Raw genomic sequence first — 23,664 nt, forward strand, 5'->3', positions numbered from 1 at the left:
CCAACTTTGGAATAAGCTAATTTAATAGACAGGTAAACATTGTAATTACCTGCAGCTGAACAAGAAATATTCTAGTGAGCGTAATAACATAACGAATTTACTCACCTGTTACCTACTGAAAAGTCACTTCGTACGCAGCAGCGCTGCCTGCAAAGGCTGGCATAAGCGTGCTGCAGCGAGTCAGCAGCATCAGCTCCCTCCTCTGTAAGCCCAGTAACGGGTGGCAGCAGTGCTCTCCTCTAATTGTGTGTGTAATGTGTGCTTAAACTGCCTCTGCCTAAGTGTGTTCTGCTTCCCCTGTCATTCCAATACGAACACACGATTACGCTCCGGGTTACTACAGCTCTAACCACTTCTGAAGAAAAGCCCTGTGCCGGTGAGTAGGTGGCTGTGCAACGGACAGCTCAGGTGCCCTCCAAACACGCAGCAGCAGCTGGACAGGGCTCGTTGGGCTGCCTGGCTGAAGTGGAGTCGCAGTAGGGTAAAATGGGAGCTGAAAACACTCTGGTAACTACGACGAACAGCCGCGTTTCTGAGAGCACCAAATACAGATACAGACACCAGTTCATGTAACCTGGTTGTGTTTTAATGCTCCATGTTGGGCATTTCGCAAATCAGTTGGCCTCAGGTGACTCTTGACTTTTGATTCGTGTTAAGCTGGAGGCAATCCTGCTGTGCATCGCTGCAGACAGTGACACCCAAACGCACACACGTGAAATTGAAGGTGCTGCCATTCTGCTGTGACCTCGAGGCGCTGTGTCGTTCCCCTCCTAAGGCGGTCGGGCTGTGTACCGGCCAGGCGCTGGCTGGATCAGTCTTTGGTATCAGTGCAAAACCCATCTTACTATGAGCAACCTCCAAATACTGTGACACATTTTCAACTGGCAGTAGCCTTAATCGTGGTGATGGTCTCAGTCAGTCAGATCCCACCCTGCATTCTTCTAGCCTAAAATTTTGTGATTGCTTTGTTCACAACATTTTTCTGGGTTTGACACACCTCATTCGGGGCAGTTTGCTAGAAGAGCCTACAAATGTTTTTGCACTTGCTTCTTTCCTAATGCCTTAAGTGAGATTTGGGTCCTGCTGCAGGTGTTGTCACTGTTATGTTTCCTTCAGAGATCTTCTGAGGTGGGGAAACATGAGCTTCACTGAAAAAGGAGGGCTTTACTGACACAAGAATATAAAGACTCGCTTTCAGTATTTTCATTCTAACATCACCACGAGGCTTGCCAAACAAAAACTTGTGCAGCACAGGAACACCCGTCTGCGTTCAGTACGGTGCAGTCTCACTGGGGACTACAAAGCTGCTTCGCTGAAAAGCGCAGCCACTCGTGTGCTCCAGCTGTTCCAGCAGCACGAGCAGGCGGGCACAGTCCCGCTCTTTGTTGCAGCACTGGGGCATTTACTGAGGACATCTCCTGTTTTTTGAGATATGTAACACTGATGTACCTCAGGACACCACATCTCGAATTTTTGGGTGGATCTGACAGCGAGTCAGGGAAGGTTCTAACACTGTTTGTGTTTCTCTCCAGGTGGATTCATCAGCTTTAATGGCTCGTGGCGTGTTCAGGGGATCCTGGCCATGTCCCGCTCGTTGGGGGATTACCCTCTGAAGAACCTGAATGTTGTCATTCCTGACCCCGACATCCTCACCTTTGACCTGGACAAACTGCAGCCAGAGTTCATGATCCTGGCATCCGACGGTCTGTGGGATGCTTTCAGCAACGAGGAGGCTGTCCGATTCATCAAGGAACGCTTGGATGAACCGCACTTTGGTGCAAAGAGTATAGTTCTACAGTCCTTTTACAGAGGGTGCCCTGATAATATAACAGTGATGGTGGTGAAGTTCAGGAATAGCAGCAAAACAGAAGAACAATAATTACCAGTGGTTCTCTGCCTCACGCTGAACTTAAAACAAACTCTTACATTTTAAACATAGTGGAAGGCTCTAGTAAATACCATTAAGATTCTCCACAAAAAGAACAGATCCCTCTGGTCTTTGTTCTTTGCTTAACAGAAGGAGCAATACAACAAACACATTTTGAGTGATTATAAGAATTAAGTTCGTTCACACGTATCCGTCTCCTGTGACCTTGCTGCTCCTTAGAAGCTAACTGTAATCTTCCATTTCAGAATTTCCTTTAAAAATCCTGCGTATGCTTTTCACTTGATTTTTTACCTCTCATTTCTAATAGAGGTTTGTTGAGATGCACAGCGGGGCAGGGCAGCGCTGCTGCTAACAGCAGGTGGTAGCAGTGATGGTGCTTTTCACTTGTAGGTGTGACTTTTCAGAACGATGCTCTAATGTCTCTCATCTCTTTTCTTTTTAATCTGCAGCGATAAGGTTGTGTTGGAGGAGGTCTGTGATTGTCGGGCTGTTACTGGAGGAGGACGAGGAGCCAGCTGTCACCCTGCTGTCACACAGCTGGCTCGCGCTTTGCTCCCCCTCCCACCCCCCGTTAAATAAACCCCTGTCGAGCACGCGGTGAGGTGTAGGTACTGAGCTACCCGAAGACACGTGCTTGTTCAGGCCGTGCATTGCTTTACCAGCATTTCTTCTATGCCACATTGTTAAAGTCCAGCAGGATACTGGCGGTCTGAGGTCTGTCACCTTCTCTATCAAAAAGAAAGAAAAAAAAAAAAGCTCTGTTGTGCTAGCAGCATGACTGTCATTCGCTGAGACTCACCTTTTTGTTATTTTTTTCGCATGGACTTTTCATAAGCATGTAAGAAAACAATGCAAGATAAAATTCATTTCATTAGTGACTGTTCGGAGAACTAATCAAAGCAGAAGTTCCTTAGAGCTACCTAGGTGGAAGTCGCGCCTCTTAAAGACTTCTTTGTAGCACCGCAGATTAATTTGTGGTTTTAATCTGGGGGAAGGCCTCTTTAGAATGTTTTTCTGGTATAATGTATTAATGCCAAACAGTGTCGTCGCACTGTTGAGATGAAAGCTTGTGATAAATCTAGATAAAATATTTTTAGATCTAACTTTCAATATTTAACTGTATTTTGGAATCTGTGACTGTTGTAAGTTTAAGCAATGGCATTCTAAGTGTGCCATCTGGTAACTTAGTTGGCTGCTTCATGAACAAGTGGCAGCAGTGGCAGCATGACAGGACAGCGCGTGTCAGGGGAACAGAGTCGGGGCCCGAGTCAGATGTTAGCGTTTTGGGTGGCTTGTGTACCTGTATCATGTCCCCTGGGACTCCTCCCTCCCTTCGGAACGTGCTCCTGGATGATCCGCCGGCGTCTCTTGTCTTGGAGGTAGTGGAAGTTCTCCCTAATTGCGTCCTGGGCTGAACCAGGGCCATCGGCTGTAGTTACAGAGTGACTAACACTGTCTGCTTCTTGGGTGAGGATACAAAGTAATTAGACAAAAAGCTATCGCCCTAAAGCATGTTCTGGGAAAGTGGCTTGCAGGTCTCCAAAACGCTGTGATCTGTTGTGGCTGTGTTGGCAGGTAGGATGTCTCTCAAGACAAAGATGAGAGCACAAATTCTGCTTTCTGTGCAAGAAGGAATTCCCATCTTGGTCTTTTCATTTTTATTCCTAGGTTAGCTCTTTCCTACCAAACTTCCATTCTTGAGTTTGTTTGGAGATAATCACAGTTTTTAGCTGGAGATGTTGCTATTGCCAGTGCTCTCCAAATTGTACACATGGCCCTTACCAGCCTCTTCTCGGTCAAAGCTGCGAGTAGAGCCTCTTGGCTCCGAGTAGAGGACAAAGCATGCTAGTGAGACACAGAAGTACGGAAGTGTCCAGCGTGCTCTGAAACCAGCCTGAGCAGCCCTGCCCCAGAGGATGGAAGGTTTCGGGCGTTCTTAAACACTCGAACAGGAAGAACAGCTTTCAGGGAATTTTAAATGCAAGTTTGCATTTAAATTGAATGGGTAACAGGAAATGCTCGTAATCGCAGGATACCTCAGTTGTTTTATTTTGAAGAAGTACTCGAGGTCAAATGCTGCGCAGTGAAAACCTCGGGTGATATTTTCAAGGGACTGCTTAATCACATCATAATGCTACAGCAGCAGGATCGAAACCGGGCTCTAGGCAGAGCTCATGGTGCATGGAGCATTTGCCTTTCCTTTCTCCTTCACAGGTGATGGTTCTGTTGTGCTGGCTTTTCTGTGTAGAACAGAGACTGGATGTTTGTCAGAACAGCTGTCCAGAGAAAAGAAGAATTGGACCTAGCAGCCCGCGGAAGTCTAAAGCAGAGAGGCTTGTGCAGCAGTGACAGAGCTACCAATCCTTCACGGGCATTTGAGAAGTTGGAAGCGGAACAATGGGCAGCTCCAAAAAGAAATTTGTAGACTACCACCACTTCAGTGAGAAGCTTATGGCTGCCAGGAAACCTCTCTGCAGCGCACGTACCTCTCTGCAGCGCACGTTCCTGAGGCTAGCAAGCGTTGCTGAGGAATTCCAGACCTCTTGAGCACGGCTGGCTTTCTGGGTGCTCTAGCACTTGAGATAGCTGGGAAATGAGGTGGCAGGAAACGCGTGCCTTCACAGAGTCCCGTAGCTGCCATAGGAAGCTGAGGGAGGGAGTAAAGCAAGCTCTCACATGGCTTGCTTGAAGGATTTAAGAAAACTCGCAGCACAAAACAGAAGTGTCCTGCAGGCTTGCTTGGATATTTATGCCAGGATTCACTCACACACGTGGCTGCCCCGACAGCTGCTGAATTGGCTCTATCTCACCCTTTCAGCGTTTGCAGTTACAGCAGTGGTTGCTCCAGCCCCTTCAGCTGTCTCCGTAACACTCCCGCCCTTGTAGCAGCTCCCTTCCGGTCCACAGGTGTTACGGCAGGGATCTCCGGTAAGGCTGTTGGCGTTTGTTGTTTTGTCTTGGTTTGGTTTACTTTTAAAAAACTGGTAACAGCTGCTTTAGGTTTAGATGAAGGACTAGTGGAGATGGAGGCTTCGTGCAGTCTTCCTCGTCCAGGCGCGGTGCCTGCCCACGTTCCCTGCCAGACGTCTCCTCAGTTTGCTAACCCAGCTGTAGCTCTCTGCAGCTTTCCGGTCGTGCCAATTTGTGCCAAGTTCTGCTGTGACACATGCAGCTAGCTGCTGGGTGACCAGATTAAGTAACGTACGTATTGCTTACACAGCCTAAAAGATCTAGGGCCTGATTCTCCTGCCTTAATCGTACATCCTGTATCTGGAAGGAGCTCCCAGCCACGTAGCCAGAACCATCCCCGCGTGTGCCAGAGCTGTGCAGCAGGACGTGGCATGGCAGCAGGACGTGGCACAGCATCGGGGCGGCAGGACCCCCGCCCGCCACCCCGGCTGCTGCCCAAAGAAGGGGCTGGGGCGCGCTTTGGTTAGAGCTGCCCGCAGACATCGCAGAGCTCCCTCCTTGCCTTAGGTGTTCATGGACGTTTTTTGTCAGTTAAGCTCCATCAGCGACATCCGTTCGCCAGGCAAGAGCATCTACTGGCAGACAGCTGCTGTATTAAGTTGCTGCCAAAGAGCATCTTTTGTACGGTCCAATCTGAAAAGGGTGCCTGTAATCAGTCATCCTATCCAGTACTTCAGTAATTCAGGCTCTTCCCAGTGCTGCTATAAACTAGCAGTTTGATCCTGTGGTATATCCTAAAGACGCCGCCGTTCGGGGGGCCGTTACACACGGGCACGGTTTTAGACCGGCTGCACCCTCGCCGTTTGCCGCTCCTTGTGCACCGCGGGAGGGCCAGGGCCGGGGGCAGCGGTGCGGGGTGGTCTCACAGCTCCGCCTCGTGGTCGGCCCAGGCACACGGCCCAGGCAGTGACGGGCACACACACGTACGGGACGATGTGATTTAAGGCTCCCTTGTCCCTTGTGCACGCTCCCCGGGCGGCTAACGCAGGCCCGTTCTCTCAGGCTGTCTCCCAGCACCGCCAGGGCAGCACGAGCAGGGCTCAGCAGCACAGACAGGCCGGTGCTACAACGGTGCCTGAAACAGTTTGGCAGAGCAGCATCGCGCCCTGCAGCCCTGGCCAGCTTACCCCGTGTGGGTGCCCTCACGACAGCGGTGGCCGCGTTGCCGGTGTTTGTCTGCGGGCTCCAAACGTCTGCCCGAGTGCAGCTCGCTCAGACAGCGCCCAAGCTTAGAGGGCTCCAGAGCTCATCGCTAGTCCTGCATGAAACTTGTGCCGCTGCTTTTGGTGGGCACCCGGTGCTGGCGGCAGGGCAGGGCCATCCTGTCTCGGGGGACGGATGGTCACAGATAACGTTCTGGGGGCTGCAGCAGCACTGGAGGCCTAGCATTTCTACAAGTACTAAATCTGAAACGAACGAATCCATTTTACTGATCAGTGTTTAGATAAATACAAATAAAGTGAATGCCATCTAACATAATGAAGAATTGTCTACTGACTTGTAAACATAAGGTCAGCATCAAAAACTACTGCTAGTGTTATTACGGTGTTATACCATTTACACGTGGTAAAATTTAAAAAGTTGTGAAGATTTTAGGATACAGAAATTAGTACAAGAACACTGCATCAGCTTGAACTAACAGTGTTTGCTACGTCACCACTAATGCTGAATCTTGAAAAAAAGGTTTTGTTCAGCTGCTTCTCAGAATAGATGACATTCTGGCTTTATATAGTATTAATATATTGCAAAAGTATGCAGAGAAACATTTAGTAAATGATTATATCAAAGGAAAAAGCCACAACTCATCAGCCTTTCATTTTCTAAAGTAGTTTGTTCGGCCTCCATCCTGAGATCTGGCTGTACAGAACTGCACGATGAAGAAAACGAGAACGTGCTGCTCAAGTGTGACAGCTGTACGGACCAGAGCTGCTGCCCCTCAGCGTTATCAATGTGCTTATAACGTAATCTTTCTGAGGACTCATATCTAGTAAGATACATACAGTTAAGCTAATATTGATTTGAATTTTGAGTTACTTGTATTTATGTAGTACTGACAGGCTCAGGTAAGCAGCTGTTTTTGGTTTCCCCCAGGTAGCCAGGGGTCCCAGGTTTCAGTTTGTGCCCAGTTACACGTAACATTGCAGACGTACTTTGCTCTGTTAAGCAAAGTGTGTGCAGTCAGAGCAGCTGGAGCTTGTCTAAAACCATAAATAGAGAGGCTGACATCAAGAGCAATTCTGGACTGAAGTTTTGAAATCCACTTTTATGAGTGTGTCAGTTCCTATATCTGGCATTAAGGACAAACTGAGGTGGTTGAGCAATAGGGAAATAAAGCTCTTTCGTCCTGCATTTAAAGGACCGGCCGTGCATTCGTTTAAGCCTGTGCAGACCCATTAGTACCTCTTGGGACACAGGTGCTCAGAAATCTTTTTCAGCCTGTATACAGCAAAGCTAAGTAAGTAATCAATGATAACGCCTTAGAAATGAAAATACGGGACTGAAAAACCTTGCTTTCTGCCCATTCCTACACTGTGTTCAGGGGCATGAGGGTAATGCAGACAAAACTGTACTTTAACTGCGTGTGCTTTAAGCTTGGTAATTACGAGAACAGTCACGAAGTCAAGCTGTGTGTCAAATACCTGCTCAGCGCCCCCAGCAAGCAAGGCTGTGCCTGTGCCCCCATGCTTCCAGGACCCCCTGACAGTCAGTTGGCCAAAAGCAGCACGAGTTTGCTCCTGTGCCTCTGCCCATGCGCTCACTTGGCTTCATCTGCCGATGAAATCAGACTTTCACACCAGAACTGCCAAAGTCCCCGTGTGATTTTTAAACTTTGTCCTTCGGGTAAGAAAAAAATGAGTTATGTTAAAGAGTTGCTTTTGGAAAAAGTTCTTTGGAGTTAGTGCCACTCTGTACGGAGCCATTACACTGCTCCTTGAGAAACTGTTTCTTGCAGTGGTTAGCACGTACTGGATTTACAAATGACGTCCGTTTCTGTACATTTCAAATCTGCCTGCCTTCAACATGTCAAACTGTAACAATCATGCTAGCCTTAAGGACAAAGCTAACAGGGGCAGGGGCCACAAGAACAACTTTAAAGCCGCATCGCACAAGTATTACACTGAGTGCCTGCAAAACCACTTCTACCCAAGGCATTTGGAAGTGCTCTCAAAAAAAATGACCAAGAAAAAATCATTATCTCATTATGAAAATGAACTGCACAGTGGGAGTTCTGTATGGGTAGCGCAGATGTTTATTGGAGAACAGCCTACACAACACACAAGATAAAACCACCACGCTTAAGCAATTTGTCCTGGTGAAAGACAGCTTCCATTTAGCACAACGTCACTGTATTCTCTTAGATAAAAGCCTCTTCAGGCTTCTGTTTTAACATTTTTTCTCACAAAGACACGTGTTTTTGAGATTGCATCTTTACTGCAAGCTCAGGAGAGGCTACACTTCCCTCTTACTTGAAGGACCACCACACAGCACTGCCGAGAGGAGCAGCGAGGACACGGGCTGTGTCACCCCAGGTCAGAGAGCAGATTGGGATGCTTATGACATCTACGCAGCATCGTCACTCACACTATAAAAAAACCTCATTCGGGTCATTTGGATTAATGTGGCCTGGAAAATGAACGTGCTGCGTAGCAACTGTGGGAAGGCCGGAGGTAAACAGTGCTGAGACACAGACCTGCTCAGGAGAGGTCTCCTGGGGTGAGCGCTGTGTTCTTAAACGCTTATTTTATAACAAGAAAATTAAGTTCAGGCCCATAAGTGCAGCTGAGACAAACTGTCCTACAAAAGATAGAATGTTTCCTCATACGAGTTGCAGGTGGACAGGGCCTTTAGCTAAGACTCACGGCACAGCAGTGTCTCAGACTGTGCTTTAAGTCCTGTGAAAGAAAGCGTCTTTATGATTTTCAGAAACCCAATATGTTTTTTCTGTTTGTTTTTCCCAGGTTGAGGTTTCTTTAAAATGAGGACTCAATTGCACGTAACAGGCAAATAAACCATCTGCCGTGCTCCATTTTAACTCTGTTTGCTTTCCTTCCTACATGGAGCCCTTTCATTTGGCTCTGGCTTGCAGCTTAATGTGCAACACCCAGTAACTGCATTACAACTCGACCAGCTTAACAGTCAGACTGCAGAAAGCTTTCCATCTCTTTCCCCAACCCCCCTACTGTAAGCAAATCACAGCAAACTTAATGAATGACCAGAGTGGTACACATTGGTCAGACAAAAATAGATGAAAAACAGGGAGTAGAGAGCTCTGCCTCCCCACCGCCTTCACCATCGCTAACATACCCATACCTGGTAGGCGCATCAGCAATTCGGTGTCACTTTGGTCGGTTAACGTCCAAGCAGCTTCTAGTTTTTTGTTTTTTGTTTTAAATATGATGAAATTACATCATTTACTGTACATCCATTTGTGAGTTACTTACCGCTTGCACTGACATCTTTTAGTACTAACTAGAGAGCGTACCATAAAACCTAGGAAGATGTGCCCCCCTGTCTGTGTGCTCTCACACTGAGCTGGTTGTAGGGAATAACGCCTCCGAATTTGCAGCACACACTTCGTGGCTTGTACTGAACTTGTTTATTCTAAAACGTACACAACACACAGAAGCATTCTGACTTAGGAACTCTCTGAAACAACGTACAGGCAAGACAGGCTTGAAATGTCAGACTGTAAACCTTTTGCTGTTCACCCTGAAGTCGTTCCCAAACATCTCTGACCAATGGATTATCAGGCTTTTCAAAACAGAAAGTCTGACACTCTTCATATCAACATCGTAACTGCTTGGCATTTTATGTTAATATGGCTTTCTGAGCCACCTGCGTGCACGGTAAAAAGAATATTAGGATTTGGAAAAATCTTAGCCTGTGGTTTATGCATCATTTTCAGTAAGCAGATGCTATAAAATTTGGGCCCACCACTGATTTAAATGCTTGTATTAGTTCCCTGTGTTAAGCTCTTTTACCTGTTGCATGGCTGCTCACTCTAGAAACTCTCCTGATGCTTGCTTTAAGCAGAAACATTAGCTTAGTTGTGTGTTTTTCCAGCCTTTTAAGCAATAATAAGGTCAGACTCAAATACAAACTAGATTTGGAAATACGTTTCAGGAAAAAAAAAAAAAGCAGAATTGGGAATAACTTTGCAGTGCAACTTTCTTGCAGAACTGACGTTCCCTTTAAATGACAACTTCAGGTGGCATAAACAGATCACTGTGTGATAAAGCTGCGTTTGTGAAAGCAAAAGCCTTGTAATCTATGATCAGCATTATCATCCTGGGGTGCAAATATAAAACTACCTTGCTCGGTGGCGGTCACAGTTTTACTGCAGCACTGCACAGCCATTTATCCCGGGTACTGGTTTTTATTCTCTCACCAGGAGCGCTGTCTGCTTTATCTACCCAGCTGCTGAAGATTGCATAGTCTTTCATAACCACATTTTTTTGAAAAAGCAATACAAACTATGCTGTAGTATCAGTGTTCTTGTGACAAACAATTTATTTCTAAACATTTTACCTGGCAGGCTTAAAAAAAAAACGCTTTTTTTTTTTATTTAGGGGTATAAACAATCAAAGAGCAAGTTAACCATTTTTCACAGAGCTCTCAGGATCTGACCACAGTTCTACAACAATCAAATAACGGATCCTAAAACAATAGGAATAGCTGTAGTTTTACCTCTGTTTCGGGAGCTACAATAGCATTCTTTCCTCAGTTATGCAATGCAGTATCTTTAGCTATTTGGTTTAACAAAAATATATATGCATTTTTGAAAAGCTTTGACCCTCTTAGCACACATTCTTAGAACACTGAAATCTGAAATACTTGTCTAGGCAGTATTTTCCCCAATACATCATTTTTATATATATAAAAAAAAAAAAGTCCTATACTTCCATCATAAAACTATGTACAGTTATTGAAAAGGCAGCAGAATTCAATACTGACCATAACCACAGCGTAACAAAAACATTGGTGAAACCTCAGTCTTGGTACCAGAGGCTTCTGTACCTCTTCTAATTTGTCTCTAAGAGACTATCTGAAAGACAGCCAAATGTAAATATGTCATAACCCGTTAGCTGTAGTACAAATAAAGTGGCAGTGCTCTGTCATTCTAGATGTACAGGATGTAACTATAGTCTCCGCTGTGTAGTAGATGTGTCTAGAATAATTATGTTAATGTAATTGCAAATTCTGTATTGTTGTCTATTAGAAGTGTAAACTACTGAAACCTTGGTCTTGCCGATATGAATAAAGTGATTAGAATACCCATCTTTACAGATACAGTACACTTTGTCTTCTTTACGTTAGAAGCCCAGAACTTCATACTGCTCTCATTTTAAAACTCGAAGCAAGAAGACTATTTCTGAAATGGATATAAAGTTTTGAATGGATGTGAAGTGTCGTTCCAGTACCCCTCGGGATGCATCAGCACACACACACATACACACGTGTATGGATGTCTGCGGTACCTGATGATACCACTGCGTTAGGGATGTCTCGGGCCCAAACTGCACATGGAGTATTCTGGGGCCAGCCCTCTAATGGTCTGTGAACGTTACTAATGCTACTTGTAAGGCACCAAATCAATTCTGTTTTACATGTATATAAATATACGTACACATGCACACAGAGTGCATCCCATTTTCAGACCTTCCCCTTGGCTTCTGCACACCCCACAAATCCAGAGCCCTGTAACACTCAGAACGATTACAGAGGCAGTATGTGTCAATAAGAAGGCAGCTCCGAGTTTCGTGCTGGGCAGAGAACAAATACCTGAAGGCAGCCAAGGATGATGCAGTTCACAAAAACAACAAAAGAAATCAAGTTAGGCAGTACCCTGAGAAGCATCTTCCAAGCTAGTTTCTTGGCATAAACATAACCCCTGTGACATTTTATACATTCAAGGAGATTCAGGCAGCAATCCCATGGTTACAGCAGACAGCATGCAGAAGCATCAGAGCAAGACAGGACAGCGTATTCCGAAGCATCCTGCATGCATAGGATATACACATGGAAAAGTGCTTTGCGAATTCCTGATATTTTCACTTAAGAATATTAGAATGTCCCAGGGAAATGCTGCCATCGCAGCTTTCCCCCAGCAGCACAGTTGTCCTTCAGCCAAAGTCAGCTCAACAACCGTGCTCTTGTTTCGTGTGGCCCTGTGCGTTAGTTGAACACTTCTGCAGTACAATTCAAAGTTTAAGACGGTACAGGTTTAAGCTCATGTACATTTATACAGAATCAAAGGCAAGTAACTGAAGTGTTGGATGACAAATCCTGCCAAAACTGGATCATTTCCCTTGGCTTAATGCCATGTACTGCAATCAAATGCCTATACTTACAGATATCAAAATTAATTTTATAAAGAAAGAACCGTTGTTCTTCTGGAATGAAGACATTCACCTTGAGTATATTTAAGCAAATTCCAACATAAACATCCTCAAATTTAATAGGTTTGATATGACTCATCATTTCATAAACCCTCAGAGCCAGGTTTCCGTCCAATATATAACCCATGCCACTGCAGTACGGAGGATAAAAACTGAAAGGATATTCATCATAAGAGATGTATGTTTTCTTGTAGAAGCCTCTGTAGGCGAAGCTACCTATAAAAGGATAACCAGTGAAAATAGTTTCTGAGGAGTTGAGCTTCAGAAGAAATTTTACTAAGTTACCCGTGTTGATGAAGACGTCAGAATCAGTCTTCATGACAAATCTAGCATTTGGACAGAACTCAGTCACCCATCTGAATGCCATAATTGTTTTCAAGGTAAGATTGTTGTAAGTGTCCATAAAATCTTGGCTAATTATGTCACCGTACAGGATGCTTTCATCTTCTACTGACAGTGCTGCAGACTTGTCTTCTCTTTCAGTTGCCTGACCCAGTAAGAACAGGGTTAGAATCCGATGTCCCCACCAGAAGCTCTGAGATCCCCATGTTATCCTTATGGCCTGCCTTGACTCCACATCATTAGGCCTTGAAGACACCAAGATGACTAGAAATGGATTTATGTTTTTGCATTTCAAGTGTTCCCGTGACGTGAAGAGGTACGGTTGCTTGTAAACCGGTTCATATTCATAGAAATACATGGTGTTTGTATGTTCAATCACAGTGTTTGAAGAAAACATGATGTACCACATTGTTATGACTGAAAATATGAGAAGAAGCAAGAAAATGCATTGTAACAGTCTCACATGCATGACACTTACTGGAACTAGGCAGTAACTGATTTGTAGAAGTACATCAGTGGCCTTCCAAATCTGCACCACAAGTTCTGAGGCACATTTCTTACTGAAAAAGAAACGAAGAGGTTGTATTCAGAAGGCTATTGCTCAAACAGTATCTTTTTCTTAGCTTGTCAGCTAGAAGTGTGCTATAATATAATGAAGACACATCCAAGATTCATTGGTCCAGCTGTCACGTGCAGCATCCCATACACCATGAATCAACGCTGCACCCCAGAAACGAGCATGAGCAGAATACTGAGCTGCTGCTGAGTACGCTATGGACTGAAACCTCTTAAGTTTTCACCCTGGAAATTTCCCTTACATAAACCACATCTCGGCAAGAGATCACTCATCAAACATTTTGATCCCAAAGAAAGCCGAAAGCTCTCAGCACAATGTCTTCGACTCATTTCAATCTGGAGGAAGGAATACAGACCACAAAATCTAATGGCTACGAAGCGTTTGTCAAATGGATGTTCAGAGGCTTCAGAAATGTGTAGTTTATTTTAAGGAAGGGAGGCTCTGCTAGTTTTCGTGAGATGGAGCAAATCAGCCAAGACAGCAGGTGAGGAAAGAAGTACAGGCAAATAATTCATCCATCACCTCAGGCTGAGCCTGAAGTGGAGTCCATGCTGAAGGCATAAGTACAGTACCAGGACTAGGTACTCAGACCACTACAGCTTTCTACAGCTACATTTAAAAATAAAATCCCAGTCTTGTGCCCTCCATCCAGCAGTGCTTACCTTTGCCATATTTCTTTAAGATTACATACACTGTGAACATGTATTCGATATCTTTAAGTGAAAATAATTACTATGTCATACTGTGGGACTTCCAAATCATTTCTACACTGTACTGTGAAGTACCCGCAAGGACACCGTACGGATGGTGGAAGGTTCAACCTCACAGCACAATGAAATACGTTAACTTAGCTTTGTGAAGATCACTGCAGAGCTTGGAGTTTTCTTGATACAAAACGTTTACCAAAAAACCAACATAACATGCTAGAATCTGGATCGATTTGATTTGCCAGAGCCCATCTGCCTTCTATTTCTGTGTGACTTGACTTGAAATAAACCTTCCCTAAAGGAAGCGTTCGGACTCCATTTCATCAACGATGCATAATGCACCACCTAAACTGTACTAAAGCAATTTTACACAAAAAGCTGTTTAAATGGGAGAATTTCAGACTGATGCCTCTCAAGGACGTATTACCTCCAAACCGCTACGTGCTACAGGAGCCGATCCTTCACGGAGGGTACCTCACAGAGCTGCAGGTGAAGAGATGACTTTTATTAAGGACTTCCTAACATGATGGTGGTCTTTCCCTAGCTTACACAAACACAGAACCTCCGAAGTTTTGTGTTGATTCACTTCTGTTTCTCCACATGGATTAAACACACGCAAATAAAACAAAATTGAAGCCTGGCAAGCGCAGAGGAAAGTATCATCAGGACTGTTCAACCTACCAGTAGCTTAGGGAAGTTGATCAGAACCCCAAAGCACTCCCATTTCCCTTTCCTGTATGCGCTCCAAGCTGGTATTACCTGCCCAGCTTTATGGGAAGCAAAAAAGAAAGGTGCTGACTTCTTTTCTCTTTATACACCAGCCTACCACCCAGGCGGAACACGCAGCTGCACAAGGGAGAAACGGGGACGGGCAGCCAGAGGCGAGCTGCTGGCTCCCGCGGGCAGGCAGCGATCCATGGCAAGGAGAGGGCAGCAGCCAGCAGGTGCCAGGAGCACCACCGATGGCAGAGAGCACTTCTGGACATCCAAGGTCGCGTTCCTGCAGTGACACGCTGACCTCTTTGCAAGCTAGCACAGGTGCACCACACACGGCTCTCGTGGTGGTCAGGGGCAGAAACCACGCACCCGATAGCATCAGGCAGCTATTTCTGTGGTGCTGAGAATCCATAATGCAGGCCAGTCATCCTCCAAGCGTGTTTGGCACAGAACTCTGCTTCAAACTCATGCAGCAAAAAGGGCAAATTAAAGAGGAATCCCTAACTGGACAGAAAAATCCACTTCTATTCCTAGCTCAGATGCTTAAATGACAGTACGGTCAGGACTGGTCCTTCCAAGGAAATGGTTTCATTTCTTTGTGAATTCACAGCTTCCTGGCAAGACTCAATAACGTTTTAGAGCATGCTATAGAGCAAGCTCTATAGGAATTTTAGATACTCGTACTCTGTCATAGCTGGGTTATTATTTAGTGTGGGCGTTTTTGACAGGAAAAAGGTGGCAAATTATTGTAATAATTGAATTCTAATAATAACAGTGATCAATGGGTAGACCAATTTAAAGGTTAAAAATACCTGCTATAGTTATAATGCCAGAAGTATAACAAAAGATTTTTTTAAATCAACTTGCAGAAATCATTTGCAAATGTATTTTAAGTTTTTGGCTTCTCAAGTTCTTCCTGTGGCTTACTACTGATAGCAACCAGAGGTATTTTTGCAAGATACCAGGCTATCCAAAACAACAATACTGTAAAAAATACTTTAAATAACTTTTTAATGACTTGCTATTGCTTCAAGTTGTCCGAGCAATCTTAATTTTCGGTTCTAGGAGAGCTTTCAGTAAATGAAGAGCTTGCAGAGGTAGCAGCCCAAAGGCAGAAGCCTTTAAATCTACCGTCCTGTGCAGGAAGAGTTAGGTTACTTTCATTTTCATACTAATAAAGATAATGATGCAGGATTTTGCATTCAGACCCGAGGCTCGCAGACGTTACCTGCTGAGGTCAGCGCCCAGCTGCGGGGCAGAGGAGCTGCGGGAGCCGAGGCGGGGAAGAGGACCGGCACCATCGCGGCCCGCTCCCCGCGGGCGAGCGGCCGCCGCCTCACAGCAAGGCCGCCGCGGCGAGCCCCGGCCCGGGGCGGGGCGGGGAGCGGGAGGGGAGCGGAACGGAGGAGAAGGGAAGGGAAAGGAAGGGAAAGGAGCCGAGCCGAGCCGAGCCGCCCGGCAGCGAGCCCCCACCGCCGTTACCGAGCCGCCCCGCCGCCCGTGACGGGTGCCGGGCGGCCGCCTCAGCCCAACGGCCGTTCCCGCCTCAGCCCAACGGCCGCTCCCGCCTCAGCCCAACGGCCGTTCCCGCCTCAGCCCAACGGCCGCTCCCGCCTCAGCCCAACGGCCGCTCTCCCCTCAGCCCGGCGGCCGCTCCCTCAGCCCCAGGGCCTCAGCGGGTCCGCGGCCGGGTGCCCCCGCTGGGATCCCCGGCGGGCCGGCCGCCCCCCTCTTTTTGTTTTTGGTTTTAAACTGAGGGTGCCCCACAAGCGAGACAGCCTCGCCCCGGCAAAGCAAACACACCTTTGGACAAATCAAAGGTGCTTTTCGCAGTGTCCCGAATGCTTGCTTTCCTGGGCAAATGCAGCCCGCTGCTTACCGGGCGTGTGTACGATGCCGGTTCGCTCCGGATTAGCGCATCGGGTTTCACTCTGCATCCACAGCTGGAGGCTGCCCGTGGCCCTCTGAAAGATGTGTGGTGGATGGGGTAGCGTTGTACCCTCCCAGGATGCAGCACTCGGATGCGTGTCAGCACTCTGCAGCCCTGCTCTTTCTGTAAGTGAATTAGGCTCAAGCCTGCGGCCCTGCCCGCAGAACCTTCCAGCCGCAGACTGCTGGATGCTGGATGCTGGATGCTGGATGCTGGATGCAACCTGCAGTGCCACTCGGCAGGCCTCCTGCTAGCGGGTGGAGAGGCCTCGCCATGGTACGCCACATGCAGGTGACCGCGGCTCTGCCGGCATCGCGTACCGCTGCACGAGCTGCTAAGGAGCACAAGAAGTCATCAGAAGTGGCTCTGAGTTACAAAACCTTTCTCTGAACCAAACCAGTGCTTGACTGAGGTACGGTTTACAACAGTGGAAACACACGGTACTCAGAAAGTAGCTGTTCTGTCCTGGAAATAAGTTTAGTTTGCTTGTAAAAAGTCAGACGTCATTTAATCGCTACTTTAAAGTGGTAGTCAGATTTAGTAAAATAACAGTTGAGACCATAAATATCGAATAGAGTTGGAGGAAACGTGCAGGGCAGAGAACTGTAAGTAATCTTTAAATCACAGCACTACCCAGGGATACATCCATCCACGCTGTCACAGCTCACGCAGGAGGGAGGTTTTGCCCTTTATCAAGATAACCATATTTCATGGAAATGACATGCTATTTTGCAGGGAATTATGATTCATTTGACTGTGCTAACAATGCGTTTTGCATAGTTGCCTCTCTCTCCATCTTTCAATTCATATACATTATTTATAAAGAAACAACAATACTTTCTTCCATGGTTTAATACTTTTTTTTTCCTGAAAGAAATCCTATACATAATCTATGTATGTTATTAAACATGAAAAATGTACAAGAGTGAGTCTGTCACTGTCATCTTTTGTTGCCCCCAATTAGTTCTGGTATAACCCTTTTAGCTTCAAGAGAAACCAGCTTATAACTTGTCTGTCAAGACTGACTTTTTTTTTACATAATGTGTAATATCCGGGGCAACCGATGTCGTAATTACCAAAATGATTACCCTATCAGTCAGCAGCTCATTTGGCCAGAAGACCTTTACATCTATTTGCTGATTATGTACTTTCTGAAGCAAAGACAAATGATACTAATAAATACTAGTTATCTGGCTATAAGGGCAAATAAGTATTGAAGGACTTGGTATGCATTGGACTAGCTCAATATAGATCTAGGAGCTGTCAAAAAGTGGAGACCTAACATAAATTAAATAATATTAGACTAAATTTTCTATTTCTTCTCTTTTTTAATCTACTATTTAGAATGTTAGTATAAAAATAATAATAAAAACAACATCTTTTGATTGAGGCTCAGTTACTTCCACCTTTCTTATTCCTTTCTCAAAGGAAATCTTCATCGTAGGATCAGCGAGAAACCACAGAATAGATCACAATGAAGCTTTCTGAAGCTGAAGATTTCAGGTAGCTGAATCTCACCAATGATCAGATCATAAGACCCGTGTTTATCTGTCTCCATCATGCAGGGCGCAGTTAGACGTGTTCATAAAAACATAACTCACCGAGTTTACAACAGCGTAATCAAGGCAGACAAATTCACGCAGGAATGAGCAGGAAGGGAACTTACTGAGTCAAAGGGAGACAGTTTTAGAGCAGAGCATGTTTTTAAGTGCTTAGCATTTAAAGCTCCTATGCTATTGTGATTTGGTTGAGTCCATGTACCTACGTAGACTTACATTAGAAGCCTCTTGAGATTAATACATTGCTGGGAGACGAGATACACTGATGAATCAGGTACCTCGTCATTTCACAGATCGATAAGTCCAGACAAACCTATAAGATTTCCCCTCCTCACTGCCCATGTCGATATTAGGTTTCTTCTCCAAAATGGATGCAGTAAAAATGCAGTTTTCTCTGAGCACACACTGAAACAGTGGCAGACAGGGGGTGGTTCCCCGGACCGTGGGGCTGGGGTGTATAACCAGATCACAGACAATTTTACAACGTAAAAAGCATTCTTGAATTCTAGAGAAGGATGGTCATCTAAGTGTGGGTCAGTGTTCAAACATGTTCAAAGACCTTTGGGCTCCGTGACCAATCGGTGCGTTACTCGGTGTTCCACCCACAGGCTTGGCACTGAATATTACACCATCATAAACACTGTTTGCATGTTATCAAGTTGGTAAAAGCCAGAGTGTATTTGTTCAGAGCTTTTAATATTTTTCATAGCGCAAAGCTGCTGCTTCCACTTCTTCTTCCTTACTCTTTGCGCTTCATCTCGTGGAGGAGGAAAAAAGTCTTACTGAAAAACTTGGCTGCACAGAAGACAGCGAATACCACCTGTAAAGGTTTCATACAGGACACCACGGCACAGATGGGCCTCCAGAGCACCAAACACTCCAAAGTCAAACAAGCTAATATACTGATGTTAGGACTTGATTCTGCTGGAAAATCTACGTTGTTGTACAAGTTCAAGTATAATGAAGATTTTCTAACAATTCCAACAATTGGCTTTAATGTTGATATGATTGAAACCGGCAAAGATTTTACGTTGACAATTTGGGATGTCGGAGGACAACAAAAAATGAGACAGCTTTGGTGCAACTTCCTGGAAAACGCAGAAGGAATCATGTATGTTGTGGACAGCTCTGATAAGCAACGTCTAGAAGAATCAAAGAAAGAATTTGAACTCATTTTAAAGAACGAATCTATAAAAAATGTACCAGTTGTCGTGCTAGCAAACAAGCAGGATTTGCCTGGAGCTTTAAATGCTGAGGAAATAACCAGGAGGTTCAACGTGAAGAAGCACTGCTGTGACAGAAATTGGTACGTACAACCCTGTTGTGCAATCACAGGAGAAGGTTTGTCAGAAGCTCTCCAAAGACTAACCGCGTTCGCAAAAAACTACATCAGATCAAAGGAGTTTTCTACAAGTTTTAAGGAAAATGAAAAACTGTAAGAATTTCTAGCGTCAGATTTTGATGAACATTACTCAAAGTATTTTGTGGGACAGACTAAAATATTTGCTTCTGGAGAACTCTTATAAGTAACTATGTATTTATAAAGCTCTTTGACTATTTTAAATTATACTGTTTTACCTGCAGATGTTTGTGAGAGACGACTGCATTATTTTGTTAGTGATAGTATACTCGGGGTTATTCAGCTTAGTGTGTGTTGAATGATAAAAAAGGCAGAGTTGACCATCTGAATTTTTGCAATTGGAAACAAAAAAGGTGAACCGCGCTTAAAATGTCTACTTCAAATATTTTGTCAAAAAGTAAAATAGCCAAGCGGTTCATTCAGCAAGAAAAGCATGATGTAAATTGTCATTTTGTAAAAAGTGCCCTGTGGACATATTTCTCATGTAAAAATATAGTCGGTTTAGAGTTTAAACTCTTAATTATGTATAAAAGAACCTGAGAATCTTAAGTATTTGTTTGGATATTATTGCATTCCAGAACCAATTATTATGAATGGATTTTAACAAACAGGATCTGCTCCTCATCAGGCCACAGACTAGACTGAGATCCCTGCTGTGCGTAAGGTGTAGGTCTGATGTCACCGCTACCGGTTTCCATGGTTGGATTTGTTCCTGCACTGCTGCTTTGCTGTCCATAGCCAGCAGCGGAGCTATGGAAGACAGCACGGCATCAGTGCTGCAAGGCGCTGGTTATTTATGTCCCACTGCTCGCAGGAATCCTGGTGGTGGGCGAGGAATGGAGGGACAGGCTGCTTGGTCAGTTTTTATAGATCTTGATGCATCCTGTCCTGCCTGTACTGAAGCCGCTTTAAATTTTGTTACTGATAAATTTAGTTTTGTTTAAATCTGACACAAGGAGTGGCACAAAACTACAATTTCTACTCCTACAGTTTGGAGAGAAAAATTTCAAATGAAATTTCCATTGAGATTTACTGATTCATGGCGGAGTGAATTAGCATTCTGAATGCCATTAAAGCAACAATGGATTGTTAACTAGAAGACTAATTGAATGGTATCAACCATGAGAAGTTTAAATGCTAAGGCAGAGAAGTTAATAGACTTTGTTCTTCTAAAAGCAAGAGAAAAAAAGGCCATCTAATTATTGGTTATACGGTCCCAGAAAATCCAACCCATTTATTTTCGCCTTCTTGAGCAACGTCTGCAGAGGTAGCATGCTCCACTGGTTAGGATGTCTGCTTAGATAGTTGGATTTCTTTTCCCCTACATCTGTCATCATCCTTGACCATGAGCAAGTCATTCAGTCACCCTGTGCCTTGGCAAAATGAACTTCCCAATTATGCTCTTCGAAAAAGTTGTGGCAAAGGTCAGCTCGTGTGCCTCTCTCCTGCGACCAAATGACCATGTCGAGCAATTCACGTGAGAAGTTTACATTTAGTCCTTACTAACAAACAGGCAGGAATTTCAAGCTACGGAAGGGTGAAGCAGCAAGAAAAGCACCAGACATACCCTATTGTCTCATGCATACATTATTCAAAGCCAAGAAGTCATCGGGTGAATTTGCTGTAACAGTGAACAAAGGAAGCTTTCCCAACAGAAGCTGTTATTAATACTGACAGTAATTACTGTGGGCTAAATCCTGAGTCATGTTGAGCCTACGTTTCTAAAAGGGGAGCAAGTATTTAGACTCGCCATTGCTTGGTCTGAAGATTTATGGTCAATATAAAATATCATCTTGCCCAAAAAAGGTTTTGAAAAAGTCCGCAATGATGGTAATGTTATTTTTTCTAAACCCATCAGTTCAGCGATAAAAAATGTGTTGTTTCAGAACAAGAAATTTATGAACATTTGCATGTGTGTGGTACATTTAGTTCTCCCACTAGTTTAATCTAATCATGTGTCTATTATAAATCTGAGTCTAGTTCACTGGCCTCAGGACTTCCTCAAGGAGAAATACCCCTTGAGAGATTTAATGAGTGCACCGGGGTCTCTAATTAGACAAGAAGCAAGTTCTGAAGGGAGAAACAACATATAGACCAGCTGATATAGCAAGAATAGAGAATAAGCTTTCAGGCAAACAGTTGCTTCTTCAGGTTATCGAAATAGGTGAAACAACGCTCACATTGATTTGAAGAAAATCTTATACATTACACTCCAAAGGAAATGGACTCTATTCCATTCACTTTACAGAATATCAAGAATTTAAAAATTGTTTTTCTGTGAGCTTTCCTAAAGATGAGAAACCATAGCCATTTTATCTGCCCATGGAGCCCCCTACCTTTTTGAATAGTTTTTAAGCCTTAAATATCAATGAGCTAGGACAGAGAGAAGGATTCTCAAAGGATTACATGACTGAAAGTTTAATTAAAAAAATCAGTGAGATAGAGAAAAGTGACCACACCGGTGCCCTCGGTGAAGGCAGGGCTGATAAGGTACAAGAGACTAATCTCTGTGGGATAAATGTTCCATTTTAGCCGCAAGAGAGCCAACAAGAGCACATAAATCCACAGAGCCCAGACTTAATTAGTTCGTCTGCTCCTGGAGCTAGCTGGTCTTTTCCTATATTGTATGAATAAAGAGCGTACCTGGGGGCTTCTTTAGGATGAGGAGTTAGTGGATAGAAACTCCACTGCTTAAAATTTCCTTCCTGCACCTGGAGCAAAGCATTTCCGTGAATATCCAGCACGTTTTTGTGTAAAGGTCCTTGGAAAGTTTTATGACATGGATAGGGAGGTGCAGAGGAAGTGCAACTTCTGTCTGAGCTCTGCAGGAATACAGAGCAGAGCACAGCTGTGCGCGCTTGGCAGCCAGCGTGGCACGTTGCCCTGGCCCACAACCAGACGGGCTCGTGCTGAATGAAGGTCGGTTGTCAGAGGCAGGGAGCAGGACCCCCCTCCGTGCCACTGAACACAGCATCTGTGCCTTCTGCCCTTGTGCATATACTCACGCCAGGGCACTGTTTTGTCCCTGCTGGAAGCCTGGAAATTGTTTGATATCTGATCCCATCCCACATTACGTGGTGCAATCAATAGCAAGGAAGTTATCAAGGCATTTCGCTGCTTCATCCTGCTAAGGAGAGCTTTAGAGCCTTTGACTGTGTAGCTGAAAAATATAACGTTCCCTGTAATGGAACAGGACTGGAAAGGGGATATCATGTCTGAAGCTGTTATTTCTTACACAAAGTTGGCTGTAACTGTTTGTTTCTGTTGACAGAACAACCATCCCTGGATAAATAAATGGATTGCAAAACACAACGGGCAGGATCTGTGAATCCTGAGGCATGTTGTATCCTGCCCCTCTCGAGAAGTTTATCCACGGGGCCACGTTTGGGTGTGACAATTTCGAAGTTAACAAATCCAGAATATGGGGAATCGCCCTTCTGACCATTCACTGATAAGATGACCCTGGTATAAAACCACCATGAGCTTTCTGAGTTTTGGACCAGCTGTCATGGAGCTGATTGAACGTAATTCCAATAGGATCAAATGCTGTTTTAAGGGAAGGCAGGGAACAGCATAAGAAACCACGACAAATTTGGATAGTAACACTCCCTCCTCCTTTGTCCGAGAGACCACTCTCCCAGTAACCGAATACTCTGCGGAATCAAAGGGAAGTGTCATGTAGAAGGAACGCAGGACAAGGCTTTTTCAGTGTCAGGTAATGCAAGCTTCTAGAGCTGGTCAAGTTACTCCAAACACCTCTGTTGCTATCTCCTCCTCATTTCTAAGAAGTTAACTGAAACAACTGAGGGAAAGGCTTTCAAATATCAAATATTAGTTCTAAGCCTAATGTGTAGAAAAACAATATTTAAAAGCCCCGTATGCATATTAAACTGCTTGAAGTAGGCTTTCTTGCCAAAGTAAATGTCCCATGCAGAGTTCTGTGCTGCTACAATTAGACTTCTTGCACTTATAATTAGCTCAAGTATTCCAGGCATAAGGATTCTGGACACATATCTCATCAGATCACACAATAGATTATTTAAGCCTCTGTAATTCGGGATGCAAATTCTTGTGGGTGGAGACCCTACTTAAAAAGCACATACCAAGCTGCAGGTAAAATTTGCAATTATAAATTCATGAACCAGTAACGATTACAAACACACCTTATTTTGAATGCATACAATTTTAACAAATCGTGCTTTACCTTGTGTTTC

The 23,664-nt window shown here is 44.7% G+C and overlaps 3 protein-coding genes across 9 annotated transcripts in view; 2 read left to right on the plus strand and 1 right to left on the minus strand.

Annotated features, from left to right (window-relative positions):
- Positions 1-11,143, plus strand: part of PPM1L (protein phosphatase, Mg2+/Mn2+ dependent 1L) — an 85,661-nt gene extending 74,518 nt beyond the window's left edge. For all 3 annotated transcript variants that reach the window (XM_083848736.1, XM_083848735.1, XM_083848737.1), the window contains exon 4: positions 1,533-11,143. In XM_083848736.1, the coding sequence (XP_083704862.1) occupies positions 1,533-1,879 (347 nt within the window). In that variant the 3' untranslated portion in view covers positions 1,880-11,143. The remainder of the gene's footprint in view (positions 1-1,532) is intronic.
- On the minus strand, positions 10,346-16,628 carry B3GALNT1 (beta-1,3-N-acetylgalactosaminyltransferase 1 (Globoside blood group)). 5 transcript variants are annotated; one of them, XM_083848741.1, is made up of 3 exons: positions 16,481-16,584; positions 14,312-14,367; positions 10,346-13,160 (listed from the first exon to the last, which is right to left on the minus strand). In XM_083848741.1, the coding sequence occupies exon 3, from the start codon at positions 13,067-13,069 to the stop codon at positions 12,110-12,112; it is 960 nt and encodes a 319-aa protein (XP_083704867.1). In that variant the 5' UTR covers positions 13,070-13,160; positions 14,312-14,367; positions 16,481-16,584; the 3' UTR covers positions 10,346-12,109. The 5 variants fall into 5 exon arrangements, with proteins under 5 accessions (XP_083704867.1, XP_083704866.1, XP_083704864.1 ...); XM_083848740.1 differs by lacking the exon at positions 16,481-16,584 and adding an exon at positions 15,830-15,848; XM_083848738.1 differs by lacking the exon at positions 14,312-14,367 and having other exon boundaries at positions 16,481-16,628.
- A 198-nt stretch (positions 16,629-16,826) lies between these two features.
- Positions 16,827-20,132, plus strand: ARL14 (ARF like GTPase 14). Its single transcript, XM_083848743.1, has 3 exons — positions 16,827-16,943; positions 17,960-18,034; positions 18,800-20,132. The coding sequence occupies exons 2-3, from the start codon at positions 18,006-18,008 to the stop codon at positions 19,527-19,529; spliced, it is 759 nt and encodes a 252-aa protein (XP_083704869.1). The 5' UTR covers positions 16,827-16,943; positions 17,960-18,005; the 3' UTR covers positions 19,530-20,132.
- The last annotated feature ends 3,532 nt before the right edge of the window (positions 20,133-23,664 follow it).

This window comes from Anser anser (genome assembly GCF_964211835.1).
Source record: "Anser anser genome assembly, chromosome: 9".
Taxonomy (NCBI): domain Eukaryota; kingdom Metazoa; phylum Chordata; class Aves; order Anseriformes; family Anatidae; genus Anser; species Anser anser.